The sequence below is a fragment of the Orbicella faveolata genome, unplaced genomic scaffold, assembly GCF_042242905.1.
Source record: "Orbicella faveolata isolate gen_17 unplaced genomic scaffold, um_ofav_v1 contig_12, whole genome shotgun sequence".
In the NCBI taxonomy this organism is placed as follows: domain Eukaryota; kingdom Metazoa; phylum Cnidaria; class Anthozoa; order Scleractinia; family Merulinidae; genus Orbicella; species Orbicella faveolata.
This window is the reverse complement of record NW_028301539.1, coordinates 16,070,253-16,092,615: the sequence shown is the minus strand read 5'-3', so window position 1 is coordinate 16,092,615 and position 22,363 is coordinate 16,070,253. Positions and strand designations below refer to the sequence as shown.

General features: G+C 38.1%; 1 protein-coding gene across 2 annotated transcripts; it reads right to left on the bottom strand.

Moving 5' to 3' along the window:
* Nucleotides 1-17: 17 nt before the first annotated feature.
* On the bottom strand, nucleotides 18-19,499 carry LOC110045281 (NAD kinase-like). Of its 2 annotated transcripts, XM_020750877.2 has the most exons (11): nucleotides 19,140-19,499; nucleotides 15,632-15,733; nucleotides 8,258-8,387; nucleotides 7,664-7,772; nucleotides 7,332-7,414; nucleotides 5,933-6,035; nucleotides 5,284-5,378; nucleotides 4,482-4,581; nucleotides 3,735-3,892; nucleotides 3,524-3,606; nucleotides 18-2,150 (listed from the first exon to the last, which is right to left on the bottom strand). In XM_020750877.2, the coding sequence occupies exons 1-11, from the start codon at nucleotides 19,400-19,402 to the stop codon at nucleotides 2,003-2,005; spliced, it is 1,374 nt and encodes a 457-aa protein (XP_020606536.1). In that variant the 5' UTR covers nucleotides 19,403-19,499; the 3' UTR covers nucleotides 18-2,002. The 2 variants fall into 2 exon arrangements, with proteins under 2 accessions (XP_020606536.1, XP_089138665.1); XM_089282539.1 differs by lacking the exons at nucleotides 15,632-15,733; nucleotides 19,140-19,499 and adding an exon at nucleotides 9,859-10,388.
* Nucleotides 19,500-22,363: the final 2,864 nt, after the last annotated feature.

The following is a 22,363-nucleotide window of genomic DNA, read 5'->3' as shown; positions in this document are numbered from 1 at the left end:
CACTCTTAAACTGAAAGTGATATATTCCCAGTTTTATTTCTCGATACAAATAAGAAAATTGCAAGTCTTATAAATTATCCAAAATGACCACACCAAGAGTCCAACATAACTGTTAATAACATAAATAGTCTTAAAAATGATATTTTACAAAATAAGAAAAATTGTATATGCTAAGTAATTTATGTTAGTTTGCATATCCGTATGTTCTGTCAGTGCAGGGATGGCTTTGTAGAGTATAAGGTCTCATTGGCCGCCAAACATCATTATAATTTTGATTAATTAACACCCTTCTCCCCCTATGTTATGATACAATTTCTATTTTTTCGATGTACAGTTTAATACCTTCAGTCAAATCGAAACAAACTGTGAAATAGTCTTTTACTTTGAAAGAAAACGACCAAAGGTTCTAATAAGCCCGATAAGAAAAATTGCTTCAATTAGGGTACCACCATCCGTGAGCAGTACCTCCTTGAATGTTTGGTCAAAAAATGGTTCTGGAAGCCATTGTTTCCTTTAAGCACATATGGACTTCATTGGAGAAGGCCGATGTAGTCCTGTTTTCACTTTATTTCTATTTTTTTATTTATGTTTTTTTTTTTTTTTTTTTTTTTTTTGGTACTCTTGCTTTCCCTGCTATCTGGCTTTACCTACTGTGGAGACTGTGTTTGTAAGATAGAATTAGAAGTTCTGTATGCAGGGCAAGAAAACCCAGGACCGATTGCCCGGGGCAAGTTGGAAACGTGACAATAGGATTTCGGTGACCCGGTGGGCAAGTTAATTGGTCTCACTAGTCTGAGTCTGAGTAAAAATGTTAGCTCGATGAATGATTTAAGATCGTCCCCGGATTCCCATGCATATTGGCAAGAAATATTTAAGTGTGTATTTCAATTTTTTTTCCTGCCCTAGTACTATAGAAGTGTTAAATGCACCCTTCACCCGTACCTGCTTCGTTTCCAATTATTAGTTTGTAATATATTGACATATATCTCGCGTACCCCTGTACAAGATTCTATAATAACGATAATAGTACCATATAATAATATATAATGACTATAATAGTTTAGGAATGAACGCTCTTGTAAAAGTTTTAATGAAATGTCAATTTTTTTTTAAAAAAATACGATCGTATTCACAAGGTCTGCATTTAGAATGCCTTGTTCTAAGTTTACAAAACTTAGTGTTTTAGGTAAAACACAACAGTGCAGATTGCTTTTTTTTGTTTGTAAACAGTAACCTCGTTTCCATTGGCCTCAAATTTTGTCTTAAATTCGACCAGTACACGCCACACTCAAATAAAAGCTGGCTACATGTACATTTAATTCAATTGTGCCACTAGACCAAAGAGATTGAAATAATTATGAAGTTCATACAAGGCTAAACCTGCACATTTAAGAGAATTATGGTGTTACTTTTTACATATATATACCCTGCGAAATTTCATTTTTAGAAATTGGAAATGAACTTCTCGGGTTATACACAACGGCTGTATCTGAGAAAAGCGGCTGCATGAGATTAATTAAATATGATTACCTATCAGGTAGAGGCCTAATAATATTATGGAGCTAATTCTTTCTCGCATGGCTATGTCGTAACATTTAGATGACTTCAACTGTCGGTAAGATTTCACTGACTCCCTACTTCTCGATATCCATGCCACTAATGCAAACGGCCACTTGTTAGTTTTACTTCATTTCTTCACTGAAGCGGAAAAAAAAACAGCCATCATATGCGACCAGACCGTTGGACCAGGCGTTCGACATTCAACGCGTTGTTGTTTTGAGCGTGGTAACCACGAACTTATGTGTGTTTAAGATACGTGAAGTGCATGCGCTACCATGAGTTGTACGGGTGTGGAGGTAGATCCTTAGGAAATATACTGTTTCCAAAGAGATTCTTGTTATGATGGAATCTAGCCTCTTCCTGGCGTTCAGTTAGTTTTTCGCTCGCCAATTTTCGCGCTGCGCCCCAAATTAACTGAACGCCTGCAAGAGGTTAGATGGAATCACACATGGCAGTCCGTAATTGAGAGTTGTCGTTGCCTCTGTCTTACATTCCAGTGAAGGCATTCCGCCAGACTTCCAAACCAGTCGGCTATTTGATTATCACTATTTACACACGGCACAGGATAGATGGACGTCGTAATATGGATACTGAAAAGTAGAAACATTCAGAGAAAACGTTTTCTTTTGGAAGTTAAAAACTGCAGTCAGTTGAAGGTCGTCTGGTCGCCTTACTAGTTATGGTAGGTCGTAACTATGCAAGTCCAGTTCTATTTCGTGCAGTTTGTCTCGCAACAATGTAAGTGTCTTACTGCAATTGCATGGTGGTAGAACTATAGCAACCGACTTTTATAATTATACTGAGTAGACATTTCCGTCTACATGGAAAATATATAGTACATCCTATATTATGTGAACACAGGCGACTGAAAGCCAAGAATCCTAAAACTAGAAAAGAATATTACTTTTCTTCTACCATCTCGCAAGTTAGCTGAAATCTGTAAAAGGCCAAAAATAGCAGGGGCTTGCGGTACGTTGAAGTGTCTTTTTTGGCGGAGAAAAATTCCACAAGTGAAGTCAATGGGTTAAGGGCCCATTAACCGATTCATGCGCGCGCTCGCGCGCGTTGCTAAGGAGGTGAAATTTCACTTCCGGTCACTTACGTCAGCCTGAGCGCGGAAAATAAAAACAACTCAAAAACTTGCAAATTTGCTTACATTTTAGAAGTTCTTCATTGTGTTTCGCAAAATGCAAAGTAAAAAAAGTACAAGCAAAGACAAAATAAGAGAAAGACAGAAAAACAAGAGCAATAGAAAGAGAAAAACTAACTCCGTGTGGCTTTGTTTGATCTTACCGAAGTGCGCTGGTAGTGTAAATTGCGCACGCGCTGATGGGGTAACTTCCAATAGATATCGCGCGCACTTCCGGTTTCTTTAAATGCTAAAGGAAACGCGGTTTTTCATTAAATTCAGCCTTTTTCGACGAATTTCGTTTAAGCCAACGTTGGCAACATAGCTATGTATTCCTTTTTCGAAATCATACTTTTTTCAGAAAATTACGAATTTTTCAATATTTTGAAATGCTCCTAAAATCTGACCTTTTAGAAATTGAACAAAATCGATGCATAGCGTAATGAGGATTTAAATTAAAATGCTAAATCAATGAAAAAAATCCCGGGAAAGTAATTTGCCTGGGAGCCTTTGCATTTTTTCTGTATTGGTCACATGACCATGGGCGTGGCCTGATGACGTCATCACTGGTGTTTCTGATCAGGAAAAAGTTAAAACACATGAAATAACTCTGAACGAACTAAAAATGATGAGGTTATATGAGACTAAATTTCCCTAGCAACGGCTCAAAAAGATCGGTTAATGGGCCCTTAAGGAAAGTTAATTTTCGGTGGCCTTGCTTCTGAATTTGGACATCAACATTGTAGACGTATACGAAATCTTCAAAAACGTCTGCATTTTGACGAGCGAAGCATTACAGTTAGCAGTGAATCATGAAGGTAAATCAATCCTTACCTATCTCCTAGGCGAAGTTCTTGACGTTTTCTCCCATCAAAAGACGTCCATGCAGAGCTTCTGCTACCCGAACTAACTACGATCTAAATCAAACAAAATCAGCTTTAAGATTGTGATAATTAACACATCTCTCAAGAAGACTTTGAAACAAAAGCAATGCTCCAGACGAATGTTACCGCCACTAAGTTCTTTATATTAATCACCAAGCTACCTTGATTTCTACTCCGGCAGGAAGGATGATTGGCCTAAACGAGAGGGAGTGCGGACAGACAGGGGTCACTAAGATGGCAGCCACGCTGGGGTGAACCATTGAAGCTCCTGCGGCTACTGCATAAGCTGTACTACCAGTTGGAGTGGACACGATAAGACCTAGAGTAATCAACAATGTCAGGTTTATGACAAAGTAAAATTACGCGCTACGACTACGGATAGTTGTAAATGGGTGACGATAAGAGCGACATGTGGTCTCACACAGGACATTGAAAGCATTTTTCAGTTAAACGCGAACACTGCATAAAGCAAGTCTAAATAATCAAATGCGACAAGATTACGCTAGTCTTTGTTGTACCGAATATGTACTAAATGTGGGCGACCATAGATTTCGCACCAGTGTTTTTTGACAAATTGTTTGTCAAACGATCAAGAACTTATTTTACAGACAATAATTTAAATTATTTTTCCTCGTTCAAACGTCAATTTTCTGAAGACGCCAGTTGTTTATCGAAGAATTGCATTTGGTTACTGGAACTTATCAGGTAATGACACTAGATCAGTTGGCATTTAATATAACGCATTTAACAAATCGACCAATAAGCGCGCGAGAATTCTCTCAATTATCATTTATGGAAAATCTATTTTCTCAACTTAATTCGCTTTTTAATGATTGGTTGAGCATAGTTCACAAAATGAAGCAGAAAAGACCAAAAAAACTGGACAGATTGAAGGCAATGCATCTCACCGTCTCCTTGTACAGATGTGATGTGATGATCATTGCAATATATTTCCAAGTTTGTAAGATACGAGGACGGACCACGGTCAACAACTACTTCGTTCAAAACCTGTTGAACAACACCGCATGCAACAACTACATCAACGATTTACACACACTACAAAATAAGTTGAATAAGCTCTACTGATAACTTTGTCAAACAATCCTAAGTCTACTCTTCAGGAATCTTTGCACGTGTGACTTAAAAAAACTATTTGCAGTGTTTTGGTACAACAGGCTTGGGGACTGGGAGTACACCCGCGACAGTCTTGGGATACCACCGCTAACCAGCAAATAGTAGTTGTCCTCCCCATTCCCACCTCCCAAATCAGTGTTGATTTCTATTCATCCAGCTACACGACATTTCATTACGAAGGGAGACTCGAAAAACTGAAATTGAGCACAAATGGATTTGTCCCTTGGTACTATTTTTTAGTGTCCTGGGAAATCTTGTCTTGCATTGTAGTTCTTCGTATGCAGTTGTTAAGAAAACAACAACAACAACAACAACAACAACAAGCATTGTCAAGCTCCCGTTATAAAAAGTTTAGGGAATGCAAGCAGATGAGCAAAACTACGTTTAGCGTCTCCTCGCTATTTTTGTCTCTTAGAGATTTAAGATGGTAAGCCACTGCAGCACAATAGGCCCTTTGCACGATCCGGTCACATGGTACAAAATCACACAAAGGGCCTATAGCATCAACAGAGAGCCTTGTCACAGCGTACCGCGACTAAGCGATCAAACAAAGTAACAAAAGAAAGGTTAACTGACCAGATAACGTGACTTCTTGTTTTTGCTTTTGTCATCCTTGTCACGCTGTATAAAGTCACACTGTAGTCTACTCCTTAAGGTTAAGCACGCGTGACCTGTGAATGGTATACAAGAAATCAAGCAAATAAGGAACCTGAGTCGTGTGTTTGGATGTCATTTATTACATTTTTCCTCATTAGTACATGACTTTGCGTAGAGAGGGAATCATGTCAGATATGAAATTACTCCAAACAAGTCAAGAGCTAGTCAAACTTACTTCGTGGTAAAAAGGTTCAGCTCGTTGGGTGTTATTTTGAAGCGAACGGCTTGTGAAGCCAAGCCTTAATTGCCTACCACACTTCGCCTACGGAATTCGTCTCAATTTCACCAATGTTCCAGCCTCCTACGCACACGTTCTTTGGAGTCGTCACGTAACCTCCCATCGCGTGACGAGCCCAAAGAGTGTCTGTGCGGGAGGCTACCAATGTTCTTACTTTGTTCGTGTTTCTCTACTTCCGCAACCTGTTATAGTCAGTATTCTTTCGAGTTAAAGGTGATTCTGTACACTCCCAAAAACTTGTAAATCGCTTCCTTAACGTCTCAAAACGTGCGCCTGTATTTTTCATTTGTACGACAGCTACACATCTAAGATACAAGAAACCAAACTCACCTTCTAAAATGTTTGTTACTTTTTCTCGGAAATCTTGAAACCTAAACGACGTTAGGAATCCTAAAGAACCGAGATGAAATGCCATAACAGGAGGGCAGCTGAACTGTGGAGGAAAAAACACAACTTCAAGTACGGTTTAGCGTACTTGCAGCCTGGATACACGTTGCCTGAAAAGACCTCTGTGAAATGGACAATTAGGAATACACCCTTCCTCGTCTTTCATCACCAACTCCCAAATTAACTATGATTATTCATTTCGAAGAGATCGTACGGGCGACAGAAATTATCAATCGTTAGTCACTAAACGGACAGAATTTCGGCGAGATTAACCTCATATAAAAACGCTGTAGCGAAATGGAACGACTAGAATCACAACACATTACATGGAGTGAACAACCAGCCCTCAAAAGTATTTTATCAAGAGTTAGGTCTTCACTTAAAATTTCTTTTTATAACAACATTTCTAAATTCCTGCAATTTGCGAACTTCCATTCACTGCTTCTTTATTTAAATTCAAATGTACCCAAAACTTTAACCGTAAATTGTATCCCAGGACTCGCGGGATGCAGAAGTGTTTGAGTTGTCACTTGTTTCCTTCCTTTATTTTTGACTGGTTAATAGAGTTTTGTTTTGCTTCGAATCTCGATGATGTTGGCCAATACCTCGGAATAACTTTAGGTAATTCCCCTGAAATAAAACTGTCAACAGATTTTTGTTCAAATTTTGTCCACTGAATATTTATCATATGAGAACTTTAATTATAAAATAAGGGGGGGGGGGTGCCCATGCTCGTTAAGGAGCAGTGAGGCATTGAAAATGTCCCATTTTGGCATTATTTAATGCTTATTACAAGAACGCATTCCAAGTTATTGTAAAATCTTTGTGAGCCCCGACTCATGAAAACACGCCTCAAACTACAGTCAATACTTGTGTCGGACACAAAAAAAATTTAAGTTTGATTTTGAAAGACAGCTGAATCCTTGTTAAAATATTGGAACCAAATTGCTTGCCACGGCTATCAAACTGCAAAATAGAATAGACTACAGTACAACTGCTATTTTCCTTATTTCTTCAATTTTCAGCAATAGAAATCAGATCAGTCTTTTCTCACGCAAAGCTAATGATTAGTTGATTAAACAACTGGAAAAAAATCGGGGTGTCCGAGCTCGTTAGTGAGCTGTAGCCATTTTTCAACTGACAGAACTCAATATTAAGGCAAATCCGCCATGTTTTCATTGTGCGCGTGCACGAGCGCGCGCCAGTGGCGCCATAAATTATGCGCAGTAAGGATGCGTAATGCAAATGTGAGGAATCACCTTAACATTCTTTCACCCGTTCGTCCAATCATCCTGGTTCCACAAAAGACCAATAAAATCAACAAGACAAAAAAAATGCTCACCTGAAACAGAGACGACGCGTGCAAAAGTGTACCGTCCCCTCCCATGCAGACGATGAAGTCAATTTTGTCATCAAGCTGCTCGCCTTTACGAATTTAAAGACAACAAGAAGCGTCAAAGTCTATCGATCTTTTATCACTTTTTGGCTAAGCTAAATCTGTGGTCTTTGTGATTGTTGGATTGCTGGTACGAGCGGGGGTAATCGATATGAACTCTGTTATGTTCTAGAACAATCAGAGAATATTGGCGTTAACTATTCATGCCTTTAAAGTTTCTCATTCTAGAACCATTCTGTAACACGATTTTTGTTTTCCATAAAAAAATAACAATTCACCTTCTTTGAAAATACAAATTTGCGACCTGACTGCTGCAAACTTTTCATCCTTAAGCACCATAGGATCATCAACAGCTGATGATTCTGCGTATATCACCATTTTTCTCTCCTGCAAAATAATACAAATGTCCCAGGAATTAATTTACAAACAAATTTTATGGACGGGTTAAAGCTAAATCCAAAACACGGCTAGTCTAGTTGTAACTGCTGAATGAGCCTTAGCTGAAGTTCAGGGCTGAGTTGTTTGAAGGCCGGTTAACGCAAACCCAAAATTAAACGTTAACTGAAGTATTCATTTTTCTTGTATAAAAAAATATTTTTCACTGCTTATGCTTTGTTTAGTTTGAGACTATTTAAACTCAAAACCTGAAGGACACATAATATAAACAGAAAACCTCACCGAGAAATTACAAAACTGAAATCAAAATTTTCACACTATTGTCGTGATATTGATTTCTTTTTATATAAGAGTTTCGTACTACCCGTGTGAAAATATTTTCAAGAAATTTTTTTTGACTTTTTTTTACGGAAAAAAGGAAAATGGACACTGATATCGCTTTAAAACAACTCAGACGTGCAGGAAACATGACTTACTTCTATTAGCCATCGCGTGAGTTCTTTGAAGCACTTAGTAACTTCCTGGTCCAAGACTTTTTTTATTACTAATACATTGAGAGCTGGATTGGCCCAGGCCAGGAAATGTTCTGAGGGATCTACATGGCTGCTATAAGAACAAAGAGGAGAAAACAAAATAATTAAAAACGCTATCAGAGTGAGTGCTATCCGAGTGCATCATCGTGGTCATTCTATGAAAACTGTTTGACTTCGGATTTTCCGTATTCTTATGCATATATCGTTCAATATTGGCACCCTTCAAAAAGGCGGAACCCGGTAAGATCCGGTTTCTTTTGCTTGAGTTCAGCTTACAAAAGCAACCTTCCAAAGGTGCTGATCAAAAGGACAGGAGAAGACTTGCATGTCTCCCCAGGGCCCGTTACATTTCTTGAGAGGAAACAATGTGCTCTAGTTTTATTTGCTTATTGTTGTTTTTGTTTCATCTACACTGATATATTTTGCAGTCTATTACACGAAAGACTTCGCGGAAAGCCTTCGGTAGGCCCAATATAATCATTACAAATATTGACATGTTACTAAGAAATAAAAGACTGCTGTGCTGATGCCTTAAAAACAACCCCTAACTAAGGGTTCATTCCGTATCCACTGGTATCCGAAGTAGCAAAACCTGAAGTAACAACATCTTAACAGGTTACAAAATTTCTATGCACCGCAAAACCAAGTGAACTAATAAGGCGTGAAAATCTCATGAACGACTAGGTCTAATGTATCTTATTTCAGTTTTCGAATTTCAAGAAAGGAAAAGAATATCCAAGGAAATGACGTGGGGTTATACAAGGCTATTGCCAGTTGGGACTCGGGCTTTTTGGTCACCGCAAAGGACCCAATATTTTAACATAATTGTACGTCTCATACGTCAGTCTAATAATTAAAAAAAAAAACCGTTGCAGTTCTCGAGGGAGAACTGCAAAACGTTTACCAGCTGTAAATCCACAAGGCAACCCCCTATTTTAAAATGACACGAGCTTAACAGTAGAACTAACTCACTTCCTAAGCTGGCAGTCCTCAGTTGTACTCAAGTGAGTGTAGAGTATGAACAAGCTGTACAGTGCATGGGTTCGCAACTGTTCCGCCACTATACCCCATTAGGGAGCGTGTTCACAGGCCAGGAGAGTAACACTGGCGATATTACAAAAGGTACGATGTACTCAGACTGAGCACATCAAAGGAAATTCAAAAGAAATTACATTCCACGCAGTTCTTTCTTTCACCTAACAATAGTCGCGGGCAATAACAAATAGTTTTGTAACAAAATCCGAGTCACGAAGCAAGATCGTATGAGGACCCGTGCTTTCCAAACAACCCTCTCCTTCAATACGGTTGAAAGTTTGACTAGTAAGTGATACCAAACTTCAGCCTCACACGAACAATAAAACAGTTATTATTATTAAGTTTTGTTTTTGGCAAATTATGTCAACGATTTTGTTATTTCCATAATTCTGGGTCAGGTTGCACTGAGAAGTAAATTTAGAACCGTTATGTCAAGAGCCATCAGATAGTTGTTGTTTTAAGTTTAACTGTTTGAAAAAGTTCAATTACAAATGAATAAAACTATTTACCACTGTGAGTATGCCTCCTGCAAGTTTTTGTGATTCAGATCTCGCGGAGGGAACTCAGACTTGCCACTTGGTTTCATGCAAGAATGAACACATCTCCATCGACAGCTAGAATGTTCGTGTTTCCTGCAACATTTCCTTCCAGAATGTATCTTAACACACGAACGAGGCAACAGGCAAAAACGAGTCGACGGTGGAGATTCCATAACCAAGATGTTTGAAGCTATTCAGATACTCTTAAAACACCAAGTCCTTACACTCTTTCCTTTTGAAAGACGAAATCACTTTCAACAGGAACTACACCAAAACGTATTTCCTTTGCGTAACGTGTGTCGAATCATGCTACAGAACAACTGTGATGAAGATTACTGGCGGATAACATACTCTGTTTATAAGACTCCATCCTTACGACATGTCGTGTCCAATATTGAAAACAATAAACGTGAATGCTCTGGGGAGTATATTGTTATGTATATTCAAAAATCGAGCAACGTAAATATTAATGTTCGTTGAAGTGAGAAGTTAACATGCAAAAAAATATATTTATATCCAAAGAAGTGATGTTTTTTGGCGGATTCGTAATGACGAAACTTGACAAACACATTCATTCTAATGTGTATGAAATTCATCTCTATGTATAACACCTAGTAAACTGTACAATGGCCAAAATTCTACGATAACAATTACAGAAGGTGGCTCACGCTAAACTTAATGACCAGACTGTGTCACGGTTTTGAATACACGAGGCTTTGTTTATCGATCGACATATTGCACCGTCCATGGCCAATTTCGAAGTATGACTCGGTGAAGGCAAAAAATTACCTTCCGCTGCAAATTGGTTATTTTCCAGCGAAGCTCTCAGGTACTCTTGATTTACACAGTCAGCTTTTCTCCGTAAGATATACCAGGAGCCCATAAAGATACTCACTCAGAACTTAAAGACGTTGCAATACTTACAAAAAATGCATAACTCAGATTTCTACAGCATACAATACGATGAAAAATTCATTTTTCAAAAAAGCGAGGAGTTAATCCAGTAGAGCCCCCATAAGCAGCCGCCTTCTGGAAAATGGGAGGTGGCCGGTTAACGGGGGTTCGTCAGGAATCAGCATTAGGCATAATAGAAACGTCCGTTTATTCAAATACAAACATGCTTTGAGGTAAGTATATGGAAGAACTTGAAGACAATAGTAAACGTGTGTCTCAATGTTGTTACTTGTGATCACTTACTATCGCTTAACAAAGGTTCGACTGTATGTCCAAATTTGACTTTGCTGCGTGTATGTTAGTCTCGATATCTTTCACGAAAACTGGATAAAAGGACTCAAGTGTTTCCAAACAATGACTGCATGTACATGTAGTTGATGACCGTTCTAATGCAGCAACAGAACTCGTGTTAAACCTCATCTTACACTGTACTTTAGCTGTTAGATAAAGCTATCCTATTAGTACTTCACGACCCTATCCACAACCTCCTTACCCTCCTCCCCCCCAAAAGAGGTTCATTCATAGCTTGTTTCTCTGACGTTTTCAAGCCAATATCTTATGTGTGGCACTCAATATCAAAATTAGTGATGTTTGAACGATTTCTTTTGTTTAAAAAATTAACAGACTACTAAGGCAGCAGTGTTTAACTAAATAACACAAGTAGATTTTCATTTTTAAAAAGGCCACTAATCGTAGCTTAAAAGAAAACATTCCCATTTTAACAGGAGTAAAAAAGGCTGAGATGACCAAGTTAGCCTGCAGGAACCAGGAGGATCTATTCTAGTTTATTGCGTTTATTGTAGACGCAAAAAAAGCCGACAGGACTTCAGCCCAAGGTTTACGTCAAAGACGTTAATTAACAAGGCTTATGATGACAGCGATAATCTCACGTGAGATCAATAGGGTTCAGTGGATTGACCACTTGGTCGAGTATTCCTGTTCTTCATTGGGCGGGAACGATGCATCTTTAGTTGGCCTTGTTGTTTGAATAGTGCCCTAAGTACCGATAATTTTGGTCTGACAATCCTTTCAAGTTGTTGTTTGTTGTTTGCAACAGAACAAGAAAACAGAAACAAACGAACAAGTAAACAAACAAGCAATAAAGAACGGTAATGACCCGTTTTAATCCTTAGTGACTGAAAATTTAGAGATGACGTTATCGAGACATCTCTAAATTAACTCGCATGTTTACCGCCTTTTCGAGAAACGCTCTGCCACAAACGCGGAAACGCGTGGGCGTCAAAGCCGAAGGGTATTATGGGTAGTGACAGTTTACCGCTGCTGATTGAAGCACAAACCGCAGCTGAAGGAAGTACAAACCACGAAAACAGGCCATTCACTATTTTTACTTCAATCACCCCGAAACACCATGAACTTCGATCAACCAACGATAAACTAAATGTACGACAATCAAGGTTGCTTTTCGGCATTGTCGGGGATGCCTTTGAAGGCATTATCTTAGGTTTTCGCCATACAGATGGATATTACCGAGTCGACGGTGTCGTGCGCCAAGCTCGCTTCATTTTCATCGTTCTTCTGCGTTCTTGTGTCTATTAATTAAACTCAGTCTTTGTCATTTTATGTTGGTTTTATTGGCTTCTGCGGTTTCTGTGGGTAACTCGTATATTTTCCGCATTGAAAAAAAAATTCCGCATTGAAAAAAAAAATCCGCATTGAAACAAAAAAATGTGTGACCCGAACGAAATTCATATCGAAACGAAATATATGTACAGAAGGAATGGCTCAGTCAATAAAACGAAAATACCTGAAGTCGCAAAATCAACAAAATCAGACCAATTAATTGCAACAGTAATCAATGTTCAACGACGATGGAAGCTTGATGACGTTCACTACCGCAACAATAAATAATAATAAAAATGTAATTGCTTCACTATGAAAACTTAAAAAAAAAACAAAACAAAAAGAACAGAGAGCATTGCGAATATGACGACTGCACGGCTAAACAAAGATGACTAAACTATGGGGAACTGAGATGCGTCGATTACGACTTGACTCAGTCAAGAGAGCAGAATGAGTAAATATTGTAGCGTCAAAAACATCCATGGCCCTTGTTTATTCATATGCACGTTAGCATAGACAAAAATTTTCATAACTGGTTGCCCAGATTTTGTGTCCAACAGTGATAAAAAATTCATCGGAGATCGACACATGCAAAGTGGTAATATTTGAGCAAGATATTATTTGAGAAATGAGTAACATGTACCTATACAACGTCATAAATGAAAAGATTATCTTAGGTTCGTTTACCTTACGGTATTCCAGGGTCCACTCGAAACCAGTTGATCGGTTTCATTCAAACGATGCATCATATGTCTTTCTACACAGCCTGTCTTAAGCTCCATTCACCATTAGACATATCTTAGTTAAATCCGAACTCATCACACTCGAAACTTCCTGTAAGTTTGGTACACATTTACTTGAGAATTTAAGAGAATCAGTAAGCAAAGTCAAAAGAAGATCAAGGTAACTTACCTTGATCTTCAACTGACTAAGAGTAGCTTTGAGGAATCACCATGGAAATTCGCTAGTTTCGATGCTTCTGAGAGCAGAATCCCGCGCCAGCAAGGGCCAAAAGACTCACAATATTTGGCTAAGTTCAATAATTGCCAAACAAAATGTGTTTAAGATGTTTACGTCGTGCTTCCATTTTGCACTTCAAAGCAACATGGAAGATTACGAACTTTCTTCATTATCACAGTGTAAATGTTGATAAAAGAATCGCTCGCCAAATCATCCAATTAACTGCAGTACAAAGATATACATGTACAAATTTCATAAAGAAGTTAATTGGCACAAGAGAGATAAATTATATTCGTATTGTCGGCATTGCACTGGAACTAGGTTGTAACTGAGGCTAATGCAGGTATTCCCCTGCATGAGCCTCCACTGCAAGCTAGTTCCAGTCCAATACCGAGAATACGAATATATAAACAATAGCCTCCATTTGGCGCGGAAATATGCTTGGATATTTGTCCGGGGACATTATCTGTTCCAAGAAGCCAACGGTTTCCGAGAGCGTAGCTCGAGGAAAATTGTGAGCTTTGAGGAACAGATAATGTCTAAGGATAAAAATCCGATCTTTTTTTTTTTTTTTTGTCTAATGGGGGCTCCTTCAAATATTTTTCGCAACACGCAGGATTTGAAAGTTGGGGAATATCACTCGGATATTCCCCAGTTTTAGCTGGGGCATATTCAGTCACGTGACGTGTCTAGACCAATCGCGTGCGAGCGAAAATATTTGATGGATTATAATAGACCATAGACTGCGAGAAGCGCGTGGGGAAACGTGCGCGAGTAAGTAACAATTGGTCACGGTTTTACTTCTAATCGGCTGACAAAGTAGCGCAAGATACTCAAGTGAAAACCGCTCTATGATAGCTGCAATAAAATGCCATCAGACAACTTTAGTTAACAGCAAAAAGAATGCATCTGTAAAGCAATCCAGGAACTTCTGCTTATTTGAAACCAGACGTAAACCAAAAATTTAGTCATTCAATTGCTGTTTCATTTAAGGTTCCTACTAATAATCTTTAAGATGCGTAGCTAGATAAAAAGTCTAGAGAAGACAAACTTTCATGCAATATATAATTCCTATCGGGGGGAGGGGGATGTTCTCCCGTATTACCTACACGTATTATGCTGCATGGGAACTTCATGTGGATATGGTTTTTGATGCGTTTTGGTCTGAAAGTAGGTAAGTTGTAAGAGATTTTGCCATTGTGACTATGTCTTGCAGACCAAATTGAATAAAAAACTCAAAACGGGCGTGATAAAGAGCAGGTTGACATAGGGTCAGGTTTTTGAGAACGAGGAAGCACAACCCCACCAAAATTACCAGCCGAGGTTTCCTTGCCTTCCGCCATCTTCTGATTACAAATATGTTACTTGCTGCGGAACGACCCTAAGCTGTGACCGTGGGTAGAGATAGGAAAATCCAGACCGGGTCTTGGAAAATAGTATCAAAAGTAATTCTATTGACAACGCTTGACCTGGCTTTCACACTTGTTCCTTCTTGAATGCTAAATTACCTCTTGAAAATGCATTGTTGTCTGCTCAAAACTTCTATTTACTTAATCTGCACAGTGATGCTGGAATTGAAGTGGATTTTGTATTATCTACAGATGATGCTTATATTTGTTATCATATGCTGGTGAACTAGCTGGTGAACTACTGTAGTGCACCACCATAGCTAAGCATACATTCACATTAAACAGTTGTATTGTATTGTATATGCAGGTGCACAGCACTCACTGATAGTTTGAACAACAGTACGTAGAGAAAAAATCTCACATCTTACAATATGGGGTTGGGTTATTTGCCACACAAAAGAATAAATGTGCAAAAACGTATGAAAAAAAACTTTCATTGAAGTGGAGAGGAGACCTACATGTAAATGATTAAACTAGAAAGCTGATCCATCGTAGGTGGTTAGTGGCTTCCTCGAGTTATATACCAGTTAAGTATGCATGTTAACTATACATGTACAGGGCCCAAAGATAAAACACTGAAAATAAGCTAAATAATACACATTACAGACCAGTAGGAAATTATCCAGTATCACTCATAATGAGCCTTAAGTGCATTTTTGAAAAGGAATCCGAGTGGTGATTTCATTGTCGAGCAAGTTATCAAATTTCAGTCCTCCTCAAAAGACAGAAAATTTGTTAATCTTAGTTTAATAATAAGGTACAGGATGGAAGGCATTGAAACTGTATTATATTACCCTATTTTCAGTAACTTTATCCCCGGTTTTCATTATAAAACAAACCTGCAATGAGTTTCACCTTCCCACAGATGTCCTTTCCTTCCAAAGTTGGGCATTGGTTGAGGAGGATTTAATGATCTCGTCCTTGGCCTTGCTTCTCCAGCTCTGAAAACAAATTAAACTTATATAAGATTATCATTTTGACAACTATAGATGTGATTTATTTATAAGCAAGCCATCTTTAGCACATTTTTCAATTGAGTGTTGTAAAACCCAAAACCAAACCAATTATTTACCAATTAGACTACTCGGCCAATCTCAAACTGAAGTAAAACCAAAACCAAAACCAAAACCAAAACCAAAACCAAAACCAAAACCAAAGTAATTGCTCGATTACTTTCACCACTCAATTGAAAACTACTTTTAAGTTCATGTTTATAAGCATACATGTATGTAACATCAATATTCACACATTTTCAGTACTAGTTTGGGTTATGATTAACAATATATTTTTCACTGAACACCTAACCGAAATAAGTCTTCAGTTCATGCTATGATGAGAAGTATATATGAAATAATTCATATCTGAAGTGCAGTTGTAGATGAAAGTGAAGAATGACCATGGCAGTAAATTTTCCAATTTAAGCAATTGGAAAGAAGAAGCCTGAAAAAAATCATTGACCAGGTGGCCCAGAGCTGGCCTGGCTCATAACTGGCTTACTGCCTGTTCCCTACTCAGCCAAACTGCTAAAAGATGAACTAAGATGAAGAATTCTTGTAGAAAGGCTGTAGGGATGAGAGAGTTGGAAGGTTGGGAATTTTCATGACATGGAATATAGACTGAATTAATTACCAAAACAGATAGATCGCAAAATAAAATTCCCTGACAGTGACAAATGGCTAAAACAAAACACTGTATTCATTTGGCAAAAGAGATACATGTAACTTAATAAATTTGATGATTTCCACTATATTTTCCCATCAATGTTTGTACTGTTATTGGAATTAGTTTATGCAGGTACACTCGGTGACAGTGGGTTGTACATGTAGATGTGTATTTTGCAAAGCAATATATGATGTTGCTAATTTAAAGAACTTAGCCATGACAGTCATTGCCAAAATACACAAAACCAAAATTTCAGTCTACATTAATTTATCAACAGTATACCTAATAGTACTTATTGCACATCTTGAACTATCAAAATAAAAATTATGTTGATATTATATATTCTTTGACAATAATTCATACAGTGTGTCAGTCTAACAGTTACAGCAGTTGCTGGAGAAAATGTTAATGTCAATCCCATACAACATTTTCAGTCAATGTAACCATTTTAGCAGCTGGGATGAAATTCAAATATTCTGACTTGAGTGTACTTGTGTATGGCTGGATATGATAATATTGGTCATAGCTATCACAAATTTATATAATTTAGCTATAGTACAGTAGGTAAGGAAGATGTTTTTCTTTGTGGTTTTTTTTTTTTTTTTTTTTTTTTAAAAGAGAAAATGATAAGGGAGATGTTGAAGTTAGGCCAGAATCTAAAAGTTACTGAGGCCTAATAGCAACCAAGTAAGTTGTTTCAATAAGAGCACTTGTCTAATGTCGTGGAATGCGCATCACAGCTAATCCTTGTTATGATAGGAAAAATAAAAAATAAAACTGTGGTTTTGCTGTAAAAGACTAAGTATGTTTGATCAAGTTATACATGTATGCATGTACATATAAAATATTTAACTGTTTGAAAGGTGCACATCGTGCGTATATATTAGGCTTTATTCTGAGACCAAAGGCTGGACGTTAAATCTGGTGTTACATGCCATGTTTGAATTTCCCTTTTTATTTTATTTTCATTTTCTTTTGGTGCTGAATATCTGACCAGTGCTATCTGGAACTAAAATCCCATAAAATTAAAAAAAAAAAGGCTTGTTAAAAGCTCTATATATACACATACATGTAGTTTAAGTCTTGTAAACAATTATTTATTACAAAACAGCAGATGAGAAACCAAACCAGAAATAAAGAAATGAATGAACTTAAGATGAAACAAACGAAAAGACACAGCTGCCCCCTCAAGCAGATTTTCAAGCATTGCAAACTGACAACCTGTTTCTGCACTTCATGTCAATTGGCCCCAGGAAAAATAGCACACACTTGCTAATAGGACCCTTCATCATAGCAGATGCTGGAACTTAACATGACTCAAACTTCAATGTAGTATCTATGACAAGACAGGTGTCTCCTAGATCTAGGTTAAGGGAGAACGGTTGTGTAATCTTGAAGGAAATTTTCAAGGTTCAAATGCCATGTTCATGTTGTGTCAAATTAATTTACAATGCACAATTAACAAAGTTTATCAAAGTGAGACTGTACTAGAAGTGAATCGACATCTTCAAATAAGTGATGTACACTCCTAATTGCTGCACATAAGTTTCAAACTTTGAACAATCACTTATTTATGTTGGCTTAATACTAGCATTAAACAGGTACTATTGATTCTTGTGGGCAGATCACTTCATTTGACTTCTCAGTAACCAACACCGATTGCAGTATGTCAGGATTAACAGTACATGACATCACAGGCAATGTTTTCAAACTATGACGCCTTAGAAAATAACTCTTGTTGGTGATTGTGAACAGTGTATGTAGTAATTAACAGATTTGAAATTCGATACAAAAAATAGCTAAATGTATATATTCAAACAATACAAAATGTAGAAAACATGCATATATTTGCTTTTTGTAAAAAAAGAAAAAAAGTTGATTGATTTCAACTTATTTTTGAAATAAACTTTTCAGAAGGTGGCTCAATACCACAACCATATATTTTCATAAATTGCAAAACAAGTGTTATCTCTTTCTTGTTAATAACTGCCAACCGATCGTACCCTTGGGACTAATCAAAAGAAACTCTTAATTAAAATTCCATTACTCAATATCACCAGCGAAAATTATATTTTGTTCCACTGTAAAAAACTTAAGTTGTTTAGTAATTTGGCAAACAATGCATGTAGCCTTTGCAACAACTTCGTACCAGTATACTTAAAGTAAGTCCACCAGTGTAAATATCAAGTCTGATCTATTGGCAGCTGATAATTTACCGGTGCATGCCGGCTGTGGTGAATTCGCGTATATACATGTACATCAAGAACTTTACGGGAACGAAATTCAGAACATTGGGCACAAACCAGACTTCATAGTTCGATTACCTAATTTCAGTTTCAAGGTTTGGTTCTGTATAAAGCTTAAAACTTATAGCTTCATATAATAATACAGCAAGCCTTTTATTTCGTTCTCTGTTTGTACGGTAAGTGAATACAGAGATCTGAGGGATATGTGACGACAGATTTGAGATCAACCTTAACTGACTTAACATTAACCTGCCACTCTGTATGCCTGTTAGTTCTGTTCATTGTAGGGTAGATATGGTAAATGAATATCAAGTGAAGACGAAGTACCAGCTCCGGTACTGTAATGTGAACCTCGTTTGAGTGAGTTAATTTAGTCGCGCACAATAAGTGAGCTCATTCTGGCTAAAGCTGCTTGCGAACAAACTAAACAAAAACTCACCCAGGTCGATAGCATCCATTGGCATTGCATACCATCCACGATCTACGTTTTGTCAGCTGACCAACTGAGTCTTTGCCATCATTTAAACATGATTCCATTGGGGAAGTAACTCTCCTATCCATTTCAAAACACAAATTGCTGATTACGGAGTCAGCGTGAAGTGGTGGGAGGACTGGGGCTACACAGGCGCCAAACACCAGGAAAAAGTAATGCAATTCTTGTTGTCGTGTATTGCTGGAAATGAAAAATAATGCATAAATCATGATAAATAAAAGATCAAGAGATCATGACACAAATCCCTCTGAGTTCTTAGTTTCATCAGATGTAAAATCCGCTAAGAACCTGACGTTTCACAATTTTCTTTTCCCCGCTCAACATGGTTATTTGCATTGTGATAGAGCATTCACGCTGAATTTTAATACTAAACTGTTTGCATTGCGTGACATTAAAATGGCGGCCGGAGAGAGTCCTCGAATTAGAAATGGTTAATAGAGGGGAATGGTTATGACACTCGACAAAGTTCTTTGTTGGATGTTTTTGTTCTCTTTTTGGGCCTCAACCGTGTACAAAACACAATAGCTGTTTACTAATTACGAGGAACTAGCCAAAAGAAATGTTTTGATTACGTAACTCATGCGTAGTGTATGAGCGCAAAACAAAAGATTGTGCACGGTCGTGGACCTTTCAACATAAATCTTGGCTTGATGTTTGCTCCTTTGATGTTTGCCGGGCTTCATAACCATTTCCCTCTATTGACTATGATTAGACGAAGTAGAGAGTGATAACGTTTTGTTGTTATATATTAAAATGACAGATGTTTCAACAACAACAATAACTTTATTTACTTGTACATTCACAGTTTTTATTATTTTTTTTTTCGGCAGCTTTACGGCCGCCGTACATGTATAGTGATACTAGGGCCCTTCGAGGGGCACAAATATGGCTTCTCCAAACAAAGCTCTATAAGTATTCTCAGATGAAACGTTTCTCCAAATAACGCACCTATTAGCTCGACCACCCCATTTATGCTACGTAAATCTGTTCACAGAAGTGAGTTATTTTATACATTAAGCGTTGCCAATAAGCTTAACCTAAATTCTTGTGGGCATCTGAGGCTATAGCCTGTTAGCAGGCTCCCCAGTAGAAGCGGGAAGAAAAAAGAAGAGAAGAGAGAGGAGGGGCCGGTGAGAGTGAGGTGGCCGGGTGGGGGGGCGGTTGGGTGGGGGCGAGTTGCCCCCGGATAACGGTTAACTGACAAAAGGCACCAAAAGGCATCTTTGTTCTCCCAGTAACGTTAACGTTGTGATTAGAAAAGATAGGCCTTCAAAATGTCCCCGGGAGAGGTTGAGGATTCAAACATTTGGTCCGAGGGCTAGCAATGGTGATTTGACCAACAAAACTTCAATTTAAGGTTACAGTATACCTTCAGGGGTGTCTCGCGCGCAAGCGATGTAGCGCGTGCAGTTTAAGCTGTAGATACCTAAACCCCTATATCAAATTAAAGCTTATGGAGCTGGCTATCAAACTATACCAACAATTTTGAAAGAAAATGAATCGTCGAATTTTTCACGACCACTAAATGCGAGGGCCCGAATCACCTTTCGAAAGCTACAAGTCAAAGCGAATTTCGTTTTTCGCCAATTTAATTTTTTCCTCGGTTTCAGGGCCCAAAGCGCTTAAAACACGTGTCTGCGTTTTGGCATATTCGATTGCAGTAAAAATTTACAGAACATTTTCGAAATAGGATTAAAAAAATGTGGAGTGATCGTACAAAAATCGCTCTCGAAGAAAAAGTATTTCGAAATTAACAATTCCCAGACACGCTTTTGTAGTTTATATGTTAAACTAGCCACTGTCCAAATTTAAGAGCAATTGAACAAATTCCCTGTGAGTTATAACTCTTTAAAGTGTCTGCTTCAAGTGAAAAAATTTATTCGAGAAAACAGCGCTAAGAAAAATTTTCTGCTTCGCGAACAAACTCCGCCCACAAACGCCTTCAACTGGGTTCTCAGGTAACTAAGCCAATCAGTGCAGGGAAAGTTTAGTGCCGTTAACCGCCTGGTGAAATTTACGCGCGAATCTCTAAAAAACTCTTGTGTTTCGCAATGCGCTCAAGGAACCGAAGGCAGAGAGATAATTTTTCTGTAACTCGGTTTTTCTTGAAGCTGGTCTGGCAAAATGGGGAAGACTAAAAAGGATACGAGTGAGTGGCTGAGCGAAGGAAACAAACAAAAGACAGCGCGGAGAGCAACTGTGTGTGGGCAACTGTGCATGGATAATATTTCAAATGGTCTCAATGAGTCCGACGATTCGTCGATATCGGACTCATCAGAAGAGTCTCTGTCAGCATCCCTGTTATTGCTGTCAAGTTCCGAAATTTTTACAGAACCTTTCTTTTCTCTCACCACAAATATTTGCCCGCCTTATACGATAACTATAGCTTCATCCGCGTGGCGAACTTTCGCTTCTTCACTCATTGATGTATTTTCATTCGTTCTTCGCTGTTTTCGCTTTTTCGAACCGGTCCATGGTTTAAACGTGGTCTATGTTTACTTATAACTTAATAGAGACACGCCTAATATCAAAAATGCTGGGTAGTCAGAACAACAATGCTGATCAATTGAGTAGTCAATTCGTGACATCCATATAGGTAATTCCCGCGAAAATCGTCTCGGTTGATTGCATACGCGCCATAGGGCTGTCAATCAAGAGGTAAACTTTTACTTCCGGTGAAAACGTAAAACCGCCATTTCTCCGCCAATATTTAGTCTTTTTCAAAAAAATTTTTTCAGAAATTAGAGATTATTCTTCGACCTCTATTTTGACCCAAAAATCCAAATTTGAAGAAAATTGCCGACCCGAAGGTATACTGTAACCTTAAGCTTTGAATTGGCCAGGACATTAGAAGAGTATTTAAGTGGAGTGAGCGCTCGCGGAAACACCTCGGCAGTAGAAAGAGGGAGATGTCTCTCTGTCCTCACGCCTCAGGGCAGTTCATGCTCACAATTACGTGCTCACGCTCTCTCGTTGATCTGCGTAAGTGGGTCTAGTACTTTTTTTGTTTTTATTTTCATTGGCTGCCTTTTAAGGTATAACTTAAAGTGCAATTCCGATTAGGAGCGAAGTTTATGTATGGTTTACAGCCATATTTCCGACCCTTTCATCCTTTTCATGTAAATTTCTATGTTTTGTTGATCCTGCCTGCCGAGAAGCCATTAAAACGC

Coding starts and splice junctions, on each gene's coding strand:
- LOC110045281 (XM_020750877.2), bottom strand. CDS start 19,402: ATGATTTATGCATTATTTTTCATTTCCAGCAATACACGACAACAAGAA. Junction 6,036..7,331: donor ACGCGTCGTCTCTGTTTCAG/GTGAGCATTTTT, acceptor TTTCCTCCACAG/TTCAGCTGCCCTCCTGTTAT. Junction 2,151..3,523: donor GAACTTCGCCTAGGAGATAG/GTAAGGATTGAT, acceptor TCTACTTTTCAG/TATCCATATTACGACGTCCA.